Below are 17,377 nucleotides of genomic sequence, written 5' to 3' on the forward strand. Positions count from 1 at the left end.
TTTTTTTTTTTTTTTTTTTTTTTTTTTTTTTTGAAAAAAATATAATTTTCATTTGAAAAAATAAAGAGCCATGTCGAGTGGTGTCCCCATAGCAGCAATCCAATCCCTTGGCTTTTCCGAAGTAAGAAAAATGCTAATGGCAAGCTGAAAAAACCATTTACCTCTAAATTATAAAGGGCCAGCTTTTAGCTCCAAATTATACAAGGTTCTATGTTTAGAGGGGTAGAGAGGCACCTTTGTGATCAGTGGTCCCTTGTTAGGTTCTATGTTCCTTTTTGGACATTAGTGACAAGGTTGTTTTGTAGTAATTCTTTAGGTCTACCTTTGTGATATATGGTCCCTTGTTAGGTTATATGTTTATTTTTGGACATTAGTGACGAGGATGTTTTGTAATAATTCTTTAGGTCTTGTTTACTTTATCAGAGTCCCCTTGTTTTAGTGGGGCTCCTTCTAATGGGCTTGATGTTTTTTGGATGCATGTCTATTCTTTTATTTTTATTCAATGAAAGTTCACTTCTTTTTTTTCTAAAAAATAAAATACAACGCAAGCAAGAACCTTTTGAAGGGAGGGCTCTATAATCGTGTCCTTTCCTTATTATTAGAGAAAGGGGTCCTTGTCATAAAAAACTAACAAGGTTGGGAATTCTGCTCCTCAGAAACAAGGGCGATTGCTGGCGTTAAAGCCCTTTATTACTCGTAAGATAGGGTGGAGGGTTTTGCTCCTTGTCTAAGCATTTTCACACTAAGCTCTTTGATTTTGGGTTTTGTGGGTATGGTAGGATGATTAAGTTATCGATCTTCAGTTGTAGTGATGTTTACTACAATTTTTTGAATATTTTCTTCTTTTGTTGGTCTGACATTGGAAATAGGTTGACTAATATGGTATTGTGCCTTCTATTTCAGTGAGGAAAATCAAGTGTGCAATTGTTTATGTGCTTTTGAAATTTGATCAAAATAAAGTAGTGTCGAATTTACTCTTGAAATGTGTTCAAAACTCCTCTTTTCATGTTTTTATGGGTGGTGCTAGTGTTTGGAATGACTATTTATTCTTTCATTCTTAATCTTCATTTTCAATTTTTCATGTATTCATTGAGTCTCGGGATGAGATAAATAGTTATTACAATTTCAAATAATATTTAAGAGTGGCTTCTCTTCAGCAGAATTTTATCCCACATATTTATTCTTTTCATGAAAATGATAATTTGTTTACTTATTAGAGAGAAGCAATACTTTGCATCATATGGAATATTCTTGTTAATATTTTGTGGTCTTACTACGTCATCAATTTTGTTTACCCTTGTCTACTCTACAACTTTGAGTTTTATCTTTCTATTCTTGTAGTGGCCGTGGGCGCCGTGTGAAATGGGATGAAGATAATATTGGTCATATTGAAGCAAATAAACCTGTGCGGCAGAAAATTACTGAACCTAAAACGCCTTATCATCCCATGATTGATGATGACGGTGTGTATTTCTTCTATCAGAGGCATTACAGTAACTCAGAGAATTTATTATTAAAGATTCCAAAATGGAAGATACTATTGTTTAGATTAATTGCTTTGAATTTTAATAACTTTTTTATAATTATTGAACTTGGGTCAGTTTATCTTTTTCTAAGGAAGAAAATTAGATGTATTCTAGAATTACTTTTTCATTTCCGTTTTAAGATAAAGCTTAATTTTTTTAAGTAAAAAAAATTTTATTATTATTTGACAAAATTTTACAAAAGAAGTCATTAGATAAAAATATTTTATGGGTAAGACCATTTGATTTTGACTTAGTTTCTTCTCACTAAAGTATAAGAACTTTAAGAAAACGTAAGAAAGAACGAAAGAAATTTTGTTGAACCCAGCGTCTCCTATTTTCTATGAGCAATGGTGATAACTCATATAAGCTTAATAATGAGATGCGGCAGAAGAAGCTTTTGAGCATCAATAATGTAGAAAATTATATCGTTTTTTTTTATTAGATTGCTAGGATTTTTTAATGAAGGTTCATTTTCTCACTTTTAATCTCTTCCCTTTTCAATTTATTTTATGATTCATTTCATGTGAAGTATTTGCTTGCGAAATTTATGTGCAAACATGATTAAAATCTAAAATTTCTCCAATATTAAATCAGTTTTCTTTAGTTTTCATGGAGTATATAAAGCATTGATATGCCTTGGCCATCTCGCTGGGAATGCAAATTGATATGTTTAGGTGTAAAACTTTGCTCAGTTCAACAGTTTACGAAAATATTGCGTCACAAGTTTTTAATTGTTATTTTGTTGGTTGCAGAGTCTCTTTCTCCTGTGAGGGACAGATTTGACTTGTGTGTTGGCGATGCAATGCATGCAGAAGCCATTCGAACTGCGTTGAATGATGTAGCTTCTTCATCAAGTGGTAAAAGCAGCCAGCGATCTAGTGGTTGGACGTCTTCTGAGGATGAAGCAGATGCCATGGACCAAGATGATGAAGGTTCCAATGCCCTTTTTCTCATTTCTTCTATATCCATTGTCTAACATAACATGTTTTCTTGGACCTCAAAGTAGTTTTATAAACGGTCTATTCTTAGGATCAAACAAGCAATAGTAATCATTGCTTGTTTGATAAGTTTTCTTAAAACCTTTACGATGTTTACCAGATATGCTGTGTTGTTTTACTACGATACCTTTTGAAAATTGGTTTTCACCATCATTTTCAAAGAAAAAAAAAATCCACATAAATGTGGCGGCTACTACCCCCACCATTAAATGTTCTTTATACTATTTCTTGTTTGATATTTTCATTTTAAGTTCTGTGAATATTGATGCTCGACCCTTTTCTGCGTTTGGCGCTTGGGATTGGAAACAGATAAGGGCAATTTGAGCTTTAAGGAACACAGAAGAGCTCACTACGATGAATTTAGGAAAGTTAGAGAACTCCTAAGGAATGGTTCGCTTTTAGTGGAAGAAGACGACGATGAAAACGTCGAGATGGATGTGACAAGAAGATGTTATTCATCTTCATCACTAAGTACAGGTGTGAAGCACATTGGTATTGAGAAAAAGGATAAAGATAATTTCTCTCAACAATCACCTTCACCAGCCAATGGAGTTGGAGGTAGATCCAAGCAAAGGCAAACATATCCAACTGACTGTTAGAAACATCTGATAAGAAATTGTTTGGGTGCAAAATTTCCAATGACTTCTTTTTTTCCCTTTTCCTTTCCATTTTTGTCTATGTAGGACTCTGTATTGTAAATAACTTCATTTCTTTGTCCATCTCAAATGTGGCAAGAGTATGATAACATCTGGCTTCTTTTCCTTTTGTTCCGTTCCATTTGGCAATACCATTTCTGCTTGGCAATAATTTTGAACTTGAAGCCAAAAGGTTACATGAGCAAAGCTGCTTTTGCATACTTTGTGTTTTTGATGCAGTCTAGCTCATTTTAATTTTCATGGTTCTCTGTGTATTTCATCTTTGGTTTATTTATAATGGAAATGATACTTTGGTGTTTCGAAACTTAGAAACCATATTGTTCTATTGCCTTTTTATAGAAGAAAATTTTAGGTCTCAATTGGTTCGATTATGTTTTTTAGAACACCAGATGTTATTGAAACAATGATAATATTCAGGAGAAATGACATTTAGGGTATCATATGGTGTCAAATAACAAGTTAGTTCAGTCACTATGTCGGACATTTAGGGGTATCATATGGTGCCAAATAACAAGTTAGTTCGGTCACTATGTCAACATTTAGGAGTTGCTTGGAGTTATGAGTTGGGTATTTTTAACCCACCCCTTGTTTGGTTTGGTACTTCCTTTGTGTCTCATTACTCTCTTTAGTGAAAAGGGGTTGGAGATCGAGCTATGGATTGTCTAGGCTCGAGTCTATCTCATTACCCTCTTTAGTGAGAAGGGGTTAGAGATCGAACTATGGGTCATTTAGACTCGAGTCTATCTCATTACCCTCTTTAGTGAAAAGGGGTCGGAGATCGAACTATGGATCATTTAGACTCGAGTCTATCTCATTACCCTCTTTAGTAAAAAAGGGTCGGAGATCAAACTAAAGGTCATTTAGGTTTGAGTATTTACAACTATCGTGATTGATGGAATAACATTTACTAGTTTAAGGACTTAAAAAAGGGACATCAATTATAGAAAGTTCCAAGTGCTTGGAAGCAGATAAAGAAAGGGTTTGATGCATGAATTAGGATAAGATCCCAAAGTCAAATTAAATTGATCATGAGTAATACTAATATTTTGTTTGAACATGTAAGGTCATCCAAATGCGAAACAAGCCCTCCTCATGATGACAATTTGACTAGTATTTGACAAGAGGATCATGCGAGGGGGATGGGGGCCCCTACAGAGATGACATCTAACACTTTCGAACAGGTGGAGGATGATGATGTCTGATTGGATTCACAAGAGTACTGTGTTGGAAGAAGATGACGTTTGGAGGATGAAATGTAAAAAATCCCAACCAGCAGCCCTAAAGTAACAAAAAAAACGTCATCACAAGCAGAAATGGTTGACAATCAAGACTCCAAACACATGATGAACAGAATTTGTAATTTAATATTGTGGGGACTCTGATTAGGAAGCTATTTAATATGAAGGATGATATATAAGGAAGCCTAGAGTTGTAATAAATACTATCCTATTTCCTTTCTCCTCACATCCATTCAACTATAATTGTAATGAAACTTAAGAACTAAGGTCCCAACATACCAAATTTTACAACCTTTTATCCCTCTCTACCTATATTTGTACAGGCAGAGCAACAATGACTTGAAACCATAACGTGCTCAAAACTGCTGCTGCGCCAAAACAAATTATTCACACCAACCAGGCCTCCTAAAGCCATCACGAAAATAGGGAATGCAAACACAACGAAGAGAAAATCGAACCTGTCAACCCAAACATTGTATCCACAAAATATCCACTGCAACTTTCAGAATGTATTGCTGTTACTATAAATTCTCAAGTCTTGTCGTCGAGATAACTGACTCGAAACCAACCGGGGCACGTCTCAAGCGTTTATCTCTGAATTGCATTGATTCTCCCTGCTACCGCTTCTTCTGCCCCAAAACATGCTTGAACAGCTAGTTCTTTCTTGTCTTGGATCTCCCAATTTGTCCTGGTCTATTGGGGTAGTTTGCAAGTGACGGGGCGATTCATCTTCTGTTCCAACGTCTCGGGGCTCGAAGGTTGGGCATGGACCGTCATTGCATGTACATAGAGGAATGGCAGCAGAAGGGAATGGGCTACAAGTTACTGGGCAAAATACATCTGAAGAAACCGATGCTACACGATTCTTTCGGATCTCTGGCGTACAAGTAGAAGCCTGATCTTCAGCATCACAGGTGTGAAGAATGCATGGATTGCATATGCTAAGAGATAGATGAAGCTGTTTTTCCTTTGCTGTGGCACGAGACAACTTTACGAAAGATATAATTGCATGTCTGCAAAGGGGGCATGGAATCGAGCCTGATAAACCGATTGTTTGTGATTGGATATTGCTAGTCGAACAAAGATAGAGTGCACATCTTACACAAAGCTCATGTCCACATCCTACAGAAGCAACCAAGTCCGTAAATTACTGGCAAACCCAGCTATAGAAATTCATGTTCAGAACTAAAAAGCCAAGTTGAAAGAAATTTCTAACAAGAAAACACTAAGAAAAGTAAAGGAATTTCATAGTAAGAAAATAGTAACGATAGTGATACTCGTGAAGGGATAGTGATACTCGTGAAGACACGAGTACCAAAATGGAACAGGAACTAAACTAAGATTAACCTATTTAAGTTTCTTTGAGATGTGAGCCCGAGTACAAGTTGGAAGCACAAGTTCAAGCCAAAAATACCAATCGAAAAACAACGAGAAGCTCAAATAGATTTAGCATTAACAGGTTATGAAAATTGGAGAATGGCATCATTAATTTTTCAAATAGGCCAAGACTACCCCAAGATCTCGAAATTGGCTAATAACAAGTAAGGTTCTGCTCATTCTAGCTATAGCAATCAAAACTTGCCCGATCGAAGAACGCAAAAATAATCGCATGATAATCATCTCGATAAGCCAACCAAAATAGGACATGAGTAAAATAAGATTCAGATGTAAACGCATGAAAAAGGAACTTACCTTCTGCTGCCACAGAACATACTCTCTCTAAACAGACAGCACAAGTATCCCCTTCGTCGGAGGTCGCTCCCATAGACTTAAAACCGCATTCCCTGCAAAGCATCCCACGTCATTATCCACGTTTACAATGTGCTAAAGAGTAGCCAAGTTTTATATGTGGAATGCAACTTTCACCAAAATGTAGCTTCCAATATCATGACACTAAGTGATCTAGGTGTTAAACACAGCATAGCCACTTCTTCATGAAACTGGTGTAAACAAATACTGATCTAAAAAACAGAAAAATTTAGGAACTTACACGGCCCCATCCCAATCAGGTTTCATTCCCCATTAGAAGATACGGAAAAATAACTGCCATGGGAGGAGGAGGCAAGGATTCAGCTGGTTCATTAATTTAACTTGCAAACAGTCCACCATGGAGTAGAGAAAAGAAGGGGGAAATTGAAACAAAGGTTGTTAGGTCTTGTTATAGAGAGAGAATTTAAACCCGATCATCTTCTTTGTTTTTCTTCACGTCGGCCATCAACACCAACAGCATCTTCTTTCTTCACGTCGGCCATCAACACCAACAGCATCTTCATTCACGGGCAGCAAATCCAATCATCTCCTTTGGCTCCTTCTCCGACAAAGGAGCGCAGCAGCAGGGAGTTCACTCAACACCAGCGATCGAGATGGAGAAATCTGACAGAGGATTTTCCATCCGGCTAAAGCTTTCCCTTTTCTACGTGTGATCTACGTCTAGTCCAATAAAATTGTAGCAGGTCTGTGGGTGTGGGGTTTTCCCTCCGACAGTGGATTCATGGAGATTTTGGGTGGTTCGGGTGTGACCTATAAGCTTTTCAATTTCGTGTCAGGTTGTATGTAGGTGGTGAAGTCCAAAGTTGCATAGTTAAAAATTGGAACTCGGGGCTGTTTTGACGAGGAACCCTTGATTAATTGATAGAATGTAAATTATGACCCTTGAAAATTTTTGGTGTGTAGTTTTGGACCGACTATTCTAGTTTTTAGGATTGGCGTTGGGAACAAAGTCATTAAAAAAAAAAAAAAAAACAAATGCAATGATATCAATAAGATGCAGAAATTCATTCCATTGCCATAAAAAATGCAACCAACACTAGCAACTCGAAAATATAGCAAACAACCAAATACCTGGCAATGTTTAATGCACTCAGTAGAGGCAAGGACAGGTAGTTGGAAGTGGGGAATCTCGGTATTATAGAGACCGAATTGGGAGCTACCACAGGTTCGAGCCAGTGGCGTCCCCACATTCTGGCAACATCTAAAGGAAGCCACCTGAAATGGTAGTCACATTCCAAATTAGGCAAGTCACAACGAAAGATAGAAAACCAATCACAAACACTGTGAGAAAGATATACCCATTGCAATTCAAAGTCGTCCGAGAAGCACCTCTTGCAAGGAGAATCTGCAAAATTTAAAACGTAAAGAAATGTGAACGAGATATTCAAATTTCGCATTAAACCCAAAATTTTACTATTAAAATCAAAAAAGATGTCTTACCTGACAGCACTTCAAGTTACCCCCACAAGCTGCATAATGCAATGGAGTGCTTCCAGCACCTAAAAGGATATAATCATTCGTTGTTAATGAAAGATCTCAGAGCACCATTACAATTTAGAAGCACGTTTTGAGGGAGTTACCTATCAAATCCATCGAGGTCCCGTAGTGAAATGTTACTGCAGAAACATTAGCCTGAAGATCGAGAAGAAGATGAACACAATCATAATATCCATTTAGTGCTGCCATGTGAAGAGCAGTAATGCCACCATCAGCGGCCTTATTTATAAACTTGGACAAAGCACTGCACTGGAAACACAAAAATAAATCACAAGAATAATAAAAAGGTCAAGAAAAGTTTACAATACGCTACGGTAAACGACCAATATGTTGTAGAGAATCTACAATTTGATTTATTTTCCAGAAAACTGCATTCATGTTTCCGTTATATATGTTGTAACTAAAACTTTTTCCTTCAAATTGAAAGTATACAAATCTTGCCCGTATCTACCTTTTCCTATAACAATCAAACCAGCCAGCAACTATACAAAATCTATGTTTCGATGTAAAATGAAACGAGTCAATTACCCTTGTTCACATCTGTTTTTCACATTCGCACCATCACTTTTGCTAGGATCTGTCTGGCTATCGATAGCCTCATAGGGAACACTCGGAACAAAGTCAGCCACGATAAGTCTTAGACATCTCACATGCCCATTTACAGCAGCAAAATGCAGAGCAGACCGACCGCTAAGGTAATCTGCTCTCATTACCTGATTACAGGAAACAAGCTATTATCACCACAACTCAAACAAAAACCAAATCGGCACGACAAAACACTTCACACAATCAAGAAAAAGAAATAACTGAAAATCTCATGGCCATTTGGCTGTAACATGCAATAATATTTCTCACGAGAAATGCGAAGATAAATTTCAAATTTCATCTAAAGCAGCTTTAAAAAGGCCAGCCATGAGAACCACCAAACAACATATAAACAAAGCTTTAACAACTTACATTGCATCTGAAAATTAGAAGAGTTTGCACAACTTCCCAGTGTCCATATCTACAAGCTTGCATCACTGCTGTCTTCATATACATGAACAAAACAATACAAAACAAGTAAAAGGCACGTTCGTTTCAGGGTAATTACATTAAGAAAAAAATAACATGTTGCTGCACTTAGAAGATTGCAAAACAAAAAATATTGCACATCATAATAGAGTAATCTTAGCAATCCCCAAGTTGCTAATAATCCCATTACACACCACCAAGAACAAAAACAGGGGATACCCAAAATTCATTAGTAAATTTGGGACAACAAGTGAGAAGCCTAAGATCCCCAATTTCTGATGATCAGTCATGCAATCCAAACAAAACCCAGAAGAGAAAAACACATAAGAATCACATACCTGCCCACAGTAATTCCTGGAATTCACATCAGCTCCATTTTCAAGCAACAAGGACACAATCTAAGACAAGAACAAGCACCCAAGAACAAAAAATCAGAAAGATGAAACTCCAAATCAATGAAAAAAAAAACATTCAAACGAACAAATTATAGAAGCAAAATAGGGAAAAAAAAAAAAAAACAAACCTCGTTGTGGCCCTTAGCAGCCGCAAAATGGAGAGGGGAATTAAGGCCACCAAAAGTAGAGTATTTCGCAAGATATGGATTGCAATCTAAAAGCATTTTAGCCTCCACCAAATCACCATCTCTTGCCGCCGACACCAATCTCTCCCCAGTGTTGAACACAACTCACTGTGGGAAACACTCGCTCTCTTTATTAAGACCAATCGAGAAGAGAATACAAGACACTCTGTAGAATACTTCTGCTTTTTATTGTTTTTAGATTTCTTGGATGAATAACCTAGGTAGGGTGGGGGTATTTATACTAAGAGTAAACAATCTATATTTAACCAATCTAAATCTAGACCTAACCGATTTGAATCTAGACCTAACAAATTGAATCTTTCTCCTAAAATATCTACATCTCTTTCTCCTAAAATCTCTACTAAAATAAATATACTGGGCTCGTACAATTAGGCTTGACTCTATTGGGCTAGTACAATTATTGGGCTTGACTCTATTGGGCTAGTGATGATATTTCAACACTCCCCCTCAGCACTAGTCCTCATTCGCTGCATCATGTTGAGCTGACAGCGAAAGCTCTCATGTTTGCTAGTATTCAACCCTTTTGTAAACAAGTCTGCCACTTGGTCATCTGTCTTGATCTGCTGCATCTCAATTTCTTCCTTTAGGACCTTCTCTCTAATGAAATGGTAGTGCACCTCCACATGCTTTGTTCTAGCATGAAACACTGGATTTTCTGCAAGGCGAATCGCAGATTGGTTGTCGCAAAGAAGTGATATTGGATAGTCAATTTTCTGGTGCAAATCTTCCATCAAGAGTTTTAGCCATGTACTTTCCTGGGCTGCTCCAGCCGCTGCTCTATACTCTGCTTCTGTAGTTGATAATGATACTGTTGGTTGTCTCTTGCTACACCAAGAAATTGTTCCCGAACCAAACTTGAACACATACCCAGTGGTTGACCTCCGAGTATCGTGGTCTCCTGCATAGTCAGCATCACAGTATCCAACTAGCTTGCAGTCTTTGCTTCTTTTGTACAAAAGACCATAGTCGATTGTACCTTTGATATATCTCAAGATCCGTCGAGCTGCATCCAGATGAGGCTTCTTTGGACTTTGCATGTATCGACTCATAACCCCAACTGCATACGAGATATCAGGTCGAGTTAAAGTTAGGTAGATAAGACTACCTACTAGTTGTCGGTACGTTGTTTCATCGTTCAACTCTTTGCCTTCATGTGCACAAATCTTGGCATTTATCTCCATCGGTGTTGAAACTTGCTTGCACTCTAACATGTTGAACTTCTGAAGCATGTCTCTGGTATACTTTTGTTGGCAGAGAAACAGTCCTTCATCTGTGCGATCAACTTCTAGGCCTAAGAAGTGTTTAAGCTCTCCTAGCTCTTTCATCTGAAAGCGTATTGATAAATTTTCTCTTGTTTGATAAATTTCTCTTTCATCGTCCCCGGTGATAATCAAATCGTCCACGTAGACCAACACAATTGTCAAATTTCCTTCTCTTTCTTTGATGAATAGGCTTGAGTCTGCATGCGCAACTGAATAACCACTTTGGGTAAGAAATTCAGCAATCTTACCATACCAAGCTCTCGGTGCTTGTTTCAGTCCATAAAGAGCTTTTCTAAGCTTGCATACATAATTAGGATTAGCTGCACTCTCAAATCCCTTTGGTTGGTTCATATAAATCTCCCTGTCTAGCTCTCCGTGCAAGAAGGCATTCTTCACATCCATTTGCCACAGTTTCCAATCTTTACTTGCTGCGAGTGCTAGCAGAACTCGTACGGTAGTAATCTTTGCCACTGGACTGAATGTTTCATCATAATCTAGTCCATATTGTTGAGAAAATCCTCGAGCCACGAGTCGAGCCTTGTATCTCTCGATTGATCCATCCGGTCGACGCTTTATTTTATAGACCCACTTGCAAGAGACGGGTTTGATATCTCCTAGTCTTGGCACTAGTTCCCAAGTTTGATTATGCTCCAAGGCTATAATTTCTTCCTCCATCGCTTTCTGCCAAACCGAGTTTTGTGATGCTTCTTCATATGTCTCTGGTTCGTAAACTCTATCTTCTACAATAGCTGCATTTGCATACTTAGGATTTGGCCTTCGGATTCTATTTGATCGCCTAAGTTGTTGATGTGTTGTTTCATTTTTATCAGATTCGCTTGATTGAGTCACCTCCTGCTTGTCAATATCAATGTCGCTTGGACTTTCAGATGCATCGAAATTTGATTGAATTTGTGTAGTTTGCTCCCCCAGCTTCTGTTGTAGAATTTCTTCAATGTTTGAATCTGATAAGACTTTCTTCTCCGAGGACCACCATGTAGATGCTTCATCAAAAACTACATCTCTTGATGTATAGTATTTTCCACTTGTTGGATCACAGCACCTCCATCCTTTTCTTTGATTGTCGTATCCAACAAATACACACTTGACTGCTTTCTTGTCAAACTTGCTACGTAGATGGTCAGGCACAAATACATAGCAAACACAGCCAAATACTCGGAAGTAACTAATTGTAGGTTTCATATCCCATAGTATCTCAAATGGTGAGACGAACCCTAGCTTTGGTTGAGGAAGCTTGTTGATCACATGGGCAGCAGTTCGCATAGCTTCAGCCCAAAATCTTCCTGGAACGTTCTTTGCGTGTAACATGCTTCGACAGGTTTCTGCAAGGTGTCGATTCTTTCTTTCTGCTACACCATTTTGTTGTGGCGTGTTGGCACATGTAAATTGACGTCGTATCCCACACTCGTGTAAATATTGATCGAACTCATCTGACGTGTATTCTCCGCCATTGTCTGAACGTAGACAACGAATCTTCGCTCCTACTTCTCCTTCGACCATCATCTTAAATTCTTGAAACTTTGAGAACGTGTCAGACTTTTCTTTCATAAAGAAAATCCACACATATCTTGAGTAGTCGTCAATAAATGTCACCATATACCGCATTCCGCTGATCGATGCTTGTTTGACTGGGCCGAACAAATCAGAGTGAACTAACTCTAATGGTTTCTTTGCTTTGAAACTTGACTCTTTGTATGGTAATTGATGAGCTTTACCATACTGACATCCAGCGCAGACAACGTCTGTTTTGACTTCCAGTTGTGGTAGACCTTTGAGCATAGATTTCTCCATAATCAGCTTCAACTTATGGTAGCTAATATGTCCCAATCTTGCATGCCATAGATCTGTCGTCTCATTCTTTCGGGTCTTGTCAACATAGGCAGACTCTGCAGATAGAACGTAGACAGACTCCACTCTTCGTCCTTCTATCGTCGGCTTTCCTATTATCTTAACATCTTGATAAACTTTTACATCTTCTGGCCCAAACAAGACATAGCTTCCTGATGTTGTTAGTTGTGACACTGACAACAAGTTCTTCTTTATACCCGGTACATGATAAACATTATGTAGCGACACTGTATCAGACTTATTGCCAGGCATGATTGTCGTATTGCCGATTTGAGCAATTGATAACTGTGTGTTATTTGCTGTACGTACCATACGACTTCCTTTGTACTCTTTCTTGTCTTGCAATTTTCTCTGATCGCCAGTCATGTGATTTGAACATCCTGAATCAACGATCCAGTCATTCTCATAGTTGATATGGTCTTCCATTGTCGCCATGAGTGCTAGCTCGTCTTCTTCTATGGGACATAGTACCTCTGCATCCCATTCATCTTCTATCTTCTTTTTGGATATTGCCACATTGTTTTCAATGGTCTTTTTCCTGGACCAACAATCTCTAGACATATGGCCCTTTTTCCCGCAGTTATAGCAAATACCACCAAATCTCGTTCTTTGAAAACTCTTGTTGTCGTTCTTCTGAGCTCTCTCAGGTTGTGCAATCCCTTGGTGGCTTCTTCTTTTGTCACCATTGTATCCACGTCTGGTAGACGGCCTATTATTGCTCTGACTTTCACTCGTGTAGAGTGCTTCTTCACCCTTCAACGTGAAGCCTCCCATTTGTTTAGCCATGGCTTCTTGGCTGGCTAACAAATTTTCGAACTCTACCAGTGATGGTTGAGTGGGCCATCCTTGTACAGCAGCAATGAAGCTTCGATATTCTGGTCGCAATCCGTGGATTATAATCCTCTTCATTCGAGATTCTACAATGGCGGACTTTGGGTCTAGTTCAGTAATCTCCCGACAGATCGATTTGACCTTGTGGAAGTACTGAGCAATCGTCATATCACGTTGTGAAATTGACAACAACTCATTCTCCAGAAGTTGTAGTCTCGTATCATTCTTCTTTGAGAACAACATCACGAATGTGTCCCATGCTTCTTTCGGTGTCTTGTCATCCCAAATATGTTCTAACATCTCTTCTCCGATGGTGGTCTTCAAGGCAAACATTGCTTTGCCTGCTTTGATTCTCCATTTGCGCAAGGCGTCGTTAGAATCCTCCTCTGGCGGCGTAGTTTCACACCCGCCAACGATCTCCCAAAGATCCTGTCCTTGTAAATAGGACATCATGCATGTTGCCCACGTGTTGTAGTTGTTGTTGTTGAGTTTCTTAATTCCTCCAACGATTTGGAAATCACTCATCGTGTTGGCCATACCTCAGTAATACCAAACAAGTTCTTTTGACACAAGACTTGCAGAGTCACAGACTTCTCACGACACAAAAGAAACTCACTCACCACTAATCTCAAGAAATCGTTTCTGATGTGGAAGATCAGGCAGAGCTGCAACCACAGAGCATACTAAGGATTCCAAGAGATCAGATAACCTACACTAACCTCGCTCTGATACCAAATGTTGAACACAACTCACTGTGGGAAACACTCGCTCTCTTTATTAAGACCAATCGAGAAGAGAATACAAGACACTCTGTAGAATACTTCTGCTTTTTATTGTTTTTAGATTTCTTGGATGAATAACCTAGGTAGGGTGGGGGTATTTATACTAAGAGTAAACAATCTATATTTAACCAATCTAAATCTAGACCTAACCGATTTGAATCTAGACCTAACAAATTGAATCTTTCTCCTAAAATATCTACATCTCTTTCTCCTAAAATCTCTACTAAAATAAATATACTGGGCTCGTACAATTAGGCTTGACTCTATTGGGCTAGTACAATTATTGGGCTTGACTCTATTGGGCTAGTGATGATATTTCAACACCCAGAAGCCGAACACCCAAAAGAATTACCCATTCACACCACGGAATGGGTGCAAATTCGACAAATAAACAAGATGAAGATCCTGCTGCAATTTGTTATGTCTATTTAATCACACCCTTTTCTTTCAGCACCACATTAAAGGACCAAAATCAAACCAGAAACTCAAACAACAATCACAAGAACAACAACAACAACAACAACAACAAAATTTGCAGAACCCGAATTGTTTCCAGTATTCAAAGAAGAATCAAAGAGAGAGAAAGCGAGAGAAAGAGGGGCAGACGATTAAAAAAACAATCGAAACCAAAACATTGTCATGCCCATTTTTTCTACTTTTTTCCTCGCCTCTTTTTTTCTCTCTTTGCGGTGAGATGCCCCCTTCTCTTTTCCCCCCTCTCTACCTTATATAGGGACAATTTTTTATTTTTTATTTTAAATTTAATTCTAATTTAAATAATATATTTAAATTTTTAAACCGCTCTAATTTTAATATTTTATTTTATTTTTAATTTTATTGACGTGTGTAGTTGGGAAATTATTATTATTATTATTATTATTATTATTTATGCTTGACTTTCACTCTATATTTAATTTTCAACTAATTCAGAAGATTTAAATATATATATATATATTTAATTAGTTTTACTTATTTTATTTTATAAAAAAAATAAAGTCAAGTTTCAATTTTTTCCCCTAAAAAATTATGGATTTTTAATTGAAGTCTAATAATAATAATAATAATAATAATAATAATAATTTTAAAAATTATTCTCGTGGAACCTTCTTTAGCAATTATTTAAAGAATTAAGATTTTAAATTCATAATTCTTTTTTACTTTATTTTTTCCTTTTCTAAAAGTACTTTTTAAAAAGTTAAAATAGATTTTCATAACAAAAATAACATTGTGGAAAACAAACAGTTTTTAAAAAAAAAGAAAGCTAAAAATATATAATTATTTTAAGCTATTTACGTAAATTCCTCGAAATAAGATAAAATAGTTAAATAATTTTAGAAAATATGAAACTAATGGATCCTAATTTTTTTAATTAAAAATTTATTGAAATTTTTAATTTTTTACTTTTACAAAATAAAATTTAATTTTCAAACTTAAAAAAAGGAAAATTGTTTTAGAAAATGTAGCGTTTCTTTTTTAGGAAAATAGTTAGTTTTTCTTTTAAATTTTAAATGCAATATTGAAATTCAAATTATGAGGTGAAAATTTAAATTTATTTTCACGCGTTTTTATGACACAATCATCTGACTCCCTCAATCTGGTTAGGTGAGATTTTTTTAATAAATAAGGTTACAATTTAACTCAACCATACTCTACTTTTAAGATTATTACAAAAATTAAGAATATTTGACATTTGTAACTGATGTTATTTTAGTAATATATTGTGACCGGTGAATATTTAATATTTGAGTTATATGAGATTTTAATTATTAATATAACATAGATAAATACGACTTTTTAAATAATTAAAAAAAAAAGTAACCGACTAAGTTCACCACTAGTAAATATTGTTCTCTTTAGTCTTTCCGTTCGAGAATTTCTCCTCAAAATTTTAAAACGTGTCTGCTCTACTAAAAAGTGATTTCTATACCTTTATAAGAAATGTTTCCTTTTACTCTCTATTATTGTAAAATTCCACATCGATTGGAAAGGGGCTTGGGTTGGGTTGGGTGAGTTGGGTTGTGAACTTTCGAGTTGTTGGGGCCACCAAACTAATTTCGAGTTGTTAAAATTAAAAAAAAAATAATCAAACTCAACCACTGTACATCACTAAACACGTCAAAATTGTTCGGCAAACTTAATTTTAAAATTTCTATAATTAAATCACATAAAAATTTAAAAGACATAAATACAAAATTGAAAACAATTAATTTTATAACTGAGATCTTATTCTTAATTTTTTAGTTTTTTTAGGTAAATTACAACATTATTAGAGGTTAGTAAAATGAAAAGGTGGAATATTTTTAGAAAGGGACAAAAAAAAAAGGAAAAAGAAAATGAAAAGCAACATCCAATGAGAAGAAAACACGTGGAAGAAAGAATCAAGCGGTGGGAAGTTAGGGTTTGGTGAGTGGGAAGATCCGACGGTGGAGAATTAAAGAAGAAGCTGATGAAAAGGTTGAGCGTCTTTGGTGGCCCCGACAGCCTCCACTTTTTTTATTTTATTTTATTTATTTATTTCAAACCTTATTTTGTCTCTTTTTAATTTTTAAACATTTTATAAAAATAAAAAAAAATAAAAAATCCATTTTCACTTCTAAATTTGATAATATTAATTTGGGTTTAATGAATTGAAATTTAATATTCTCGAACTCAAACCTTAAACCCATTAAAAACGTGTTACGTAGGAGTTTATTTATTTGTATTTTTGAAATATTAATAATTGAAAAAGAAAAAAAAAAAAAAAAAAAAAAAAGGGAAAAGGGAAAGATAATGAGATGAGTGGTGAAGCGCAAGGTAGCATTTTGAAATTTTGAATTATTTTAAGTAATTTCGAAATAAATCAATTAATAATTGTGAATAAAAAACATTACTTTCAAACTTTCAACGTTCAACGTTCATAAAAAAGGAACCTGAAAAATAGCATTTCAAAAATCAAAGTACAGTGGAAATATCTCTAAATTGTGATTTATAATTACTTAAAAATATGTTGTCTATAAATGTCAACCGATCGATAAATATCTTTCAATGATGGATATGCGTTTAGGGTTTAGACAAACAGTTTCGAAGCGGTTTTTGGATTTTTGTTGCTATTATTTACAATATATTGGAAGTCCTTACCATGCATGTCACCACCACATGTTATAAATATAAGTAAATAAGTTTACAACATAACAACCAATGTGTATTTTAGCCCTTTTTGGAATTTAGAAAAGTGTGAAGGAATTGTCTTGAGAGAGAGAGAGATGGGTTCATAACTTTAATTTGAATGCATTGGAGTTTGGGTTAAATATTAAATGCACGTATAAATACATTAACATAAAGTTCTATACTTTGGTT

At 36.1% G+C, this 17,377-nt stretch overlaps 2 protein-coding genes across 6 annotated transcripts in view; one reads left to right on the top strand and one right to left on the bottom strand.

Moving 5' to 3' along the window:
• Nucleotides 1–3,338, top strand: part of LOC111491181 (protein phosphatase inhibitor 2-like) — a 4,606-nt gene extending 1,268 nt beyond the window's left edge. Inside the window, exons 1-5 of one of the 2 annotated variants that reach the window (XM_023139970.1) lie at nucleotides 66–696; nucleotides 1,342–1,463; nucleotides 2,131–2,200; nucleotides 2,279–2,458; nucleotides 2,834–3,338. In XM_023139970.1, the coding sequence (XP_022995738.1) occupies nucleotides 2,158–2,200; nucleotides 2,279–2,458; nucleotides 2,834–3,123 (513 nt within the window). In that variant the 5' untranslated portion in view covers nucleotides 66–696; nucleotides 1,342–1,463; nucleotides 2,131–2,157 and the 3' untranslated portion in view covers nucleotides 3,124–3,338. Of the gene's footprint in view, nucleotides 1–65; nucleotides 697–1,341; nucleotides 1,464–2,130; nucleotides 2,201–2,278; nucleotides 2,459–2,833 lie in introns of those variants that run through there. The other variant, XM_023139969.1, reaches the window with a different exon arrangement.
• Nucleotides 3,339–4,165: 827 nt separating this feature from the next.
• Nucleotides 4,166–14,739, bottom strand: LOC111491177 (E3 ubiquitin-protein ligase XBAT33-like). 4 transcript variants are annotated; one of them, XR_002719672.1, is made up of 12 exons: nucleotides 14,366–14,739; nucleotides 9,223–9,367; nucleotides 9,038–9,097; nucleotides 8,643–8,714; nucleotides 8,214–8,398; nucleotides 7,769–7,929; nucleotides 7,629–7,687; nucleotides 7,487–7,533; nucleotides 7,260–7,403; nucleotides 6,111–6,202; nucleotides 4,877–5,540; nucleotides 4,166–4,458 (listed from the first exon to the last, which is right to left on the bottom strand). XR_002719672.1 is itself a non-coding variant. In XM_023139964.1 (11 exons), exons 1-11 carry the CDS (start codon nucleotides 14,395–14,397, stop codon nucleotides 4,999–5,001), a joined length of 1,539 nt encoding a protein of 512 aa, XP_022995732.1. In that variant the 5' UTR covers nucleotides 14,398–14,739; the 3' UTR covers nucleotides 4,647–4,998. The 4 variants fall into 4 exon arrangements, 2 of the variants coding, with proteins under 2 accessions (XP_022995732.1, XP_022995733.1); XR_002719671.1 differs by having other exon boundaries at nucleotides 4,698–5,540; XM_023139964.1 differs by lacking the exon at nucleotides 4,166–4,458 and having other exon boundaries at nucleotides 4,647–5,540.
• Between the last annotated feature and the right edge of the window lie 2,638 nt (nucleotides 14,740–17,377).

This window comes from Cucurbita maxima, unplaced genomic scaffold (genome assembly GCF_002738345.1).
Source record: "Cucurbita maxima cultivar Rimu unplaced genomic scaffold, Cmax_1.0 Cma_Scf00016, whole genome shotgun sequence".
In the NCBI taxonomy this organism is placed as follows: Eukaryota; Viridiplantae; Streptophyta; class Magnoliopsida; order Cucurbitales; family Cucurbitaceae; genus Cucurbita; species Cucurbita maxima.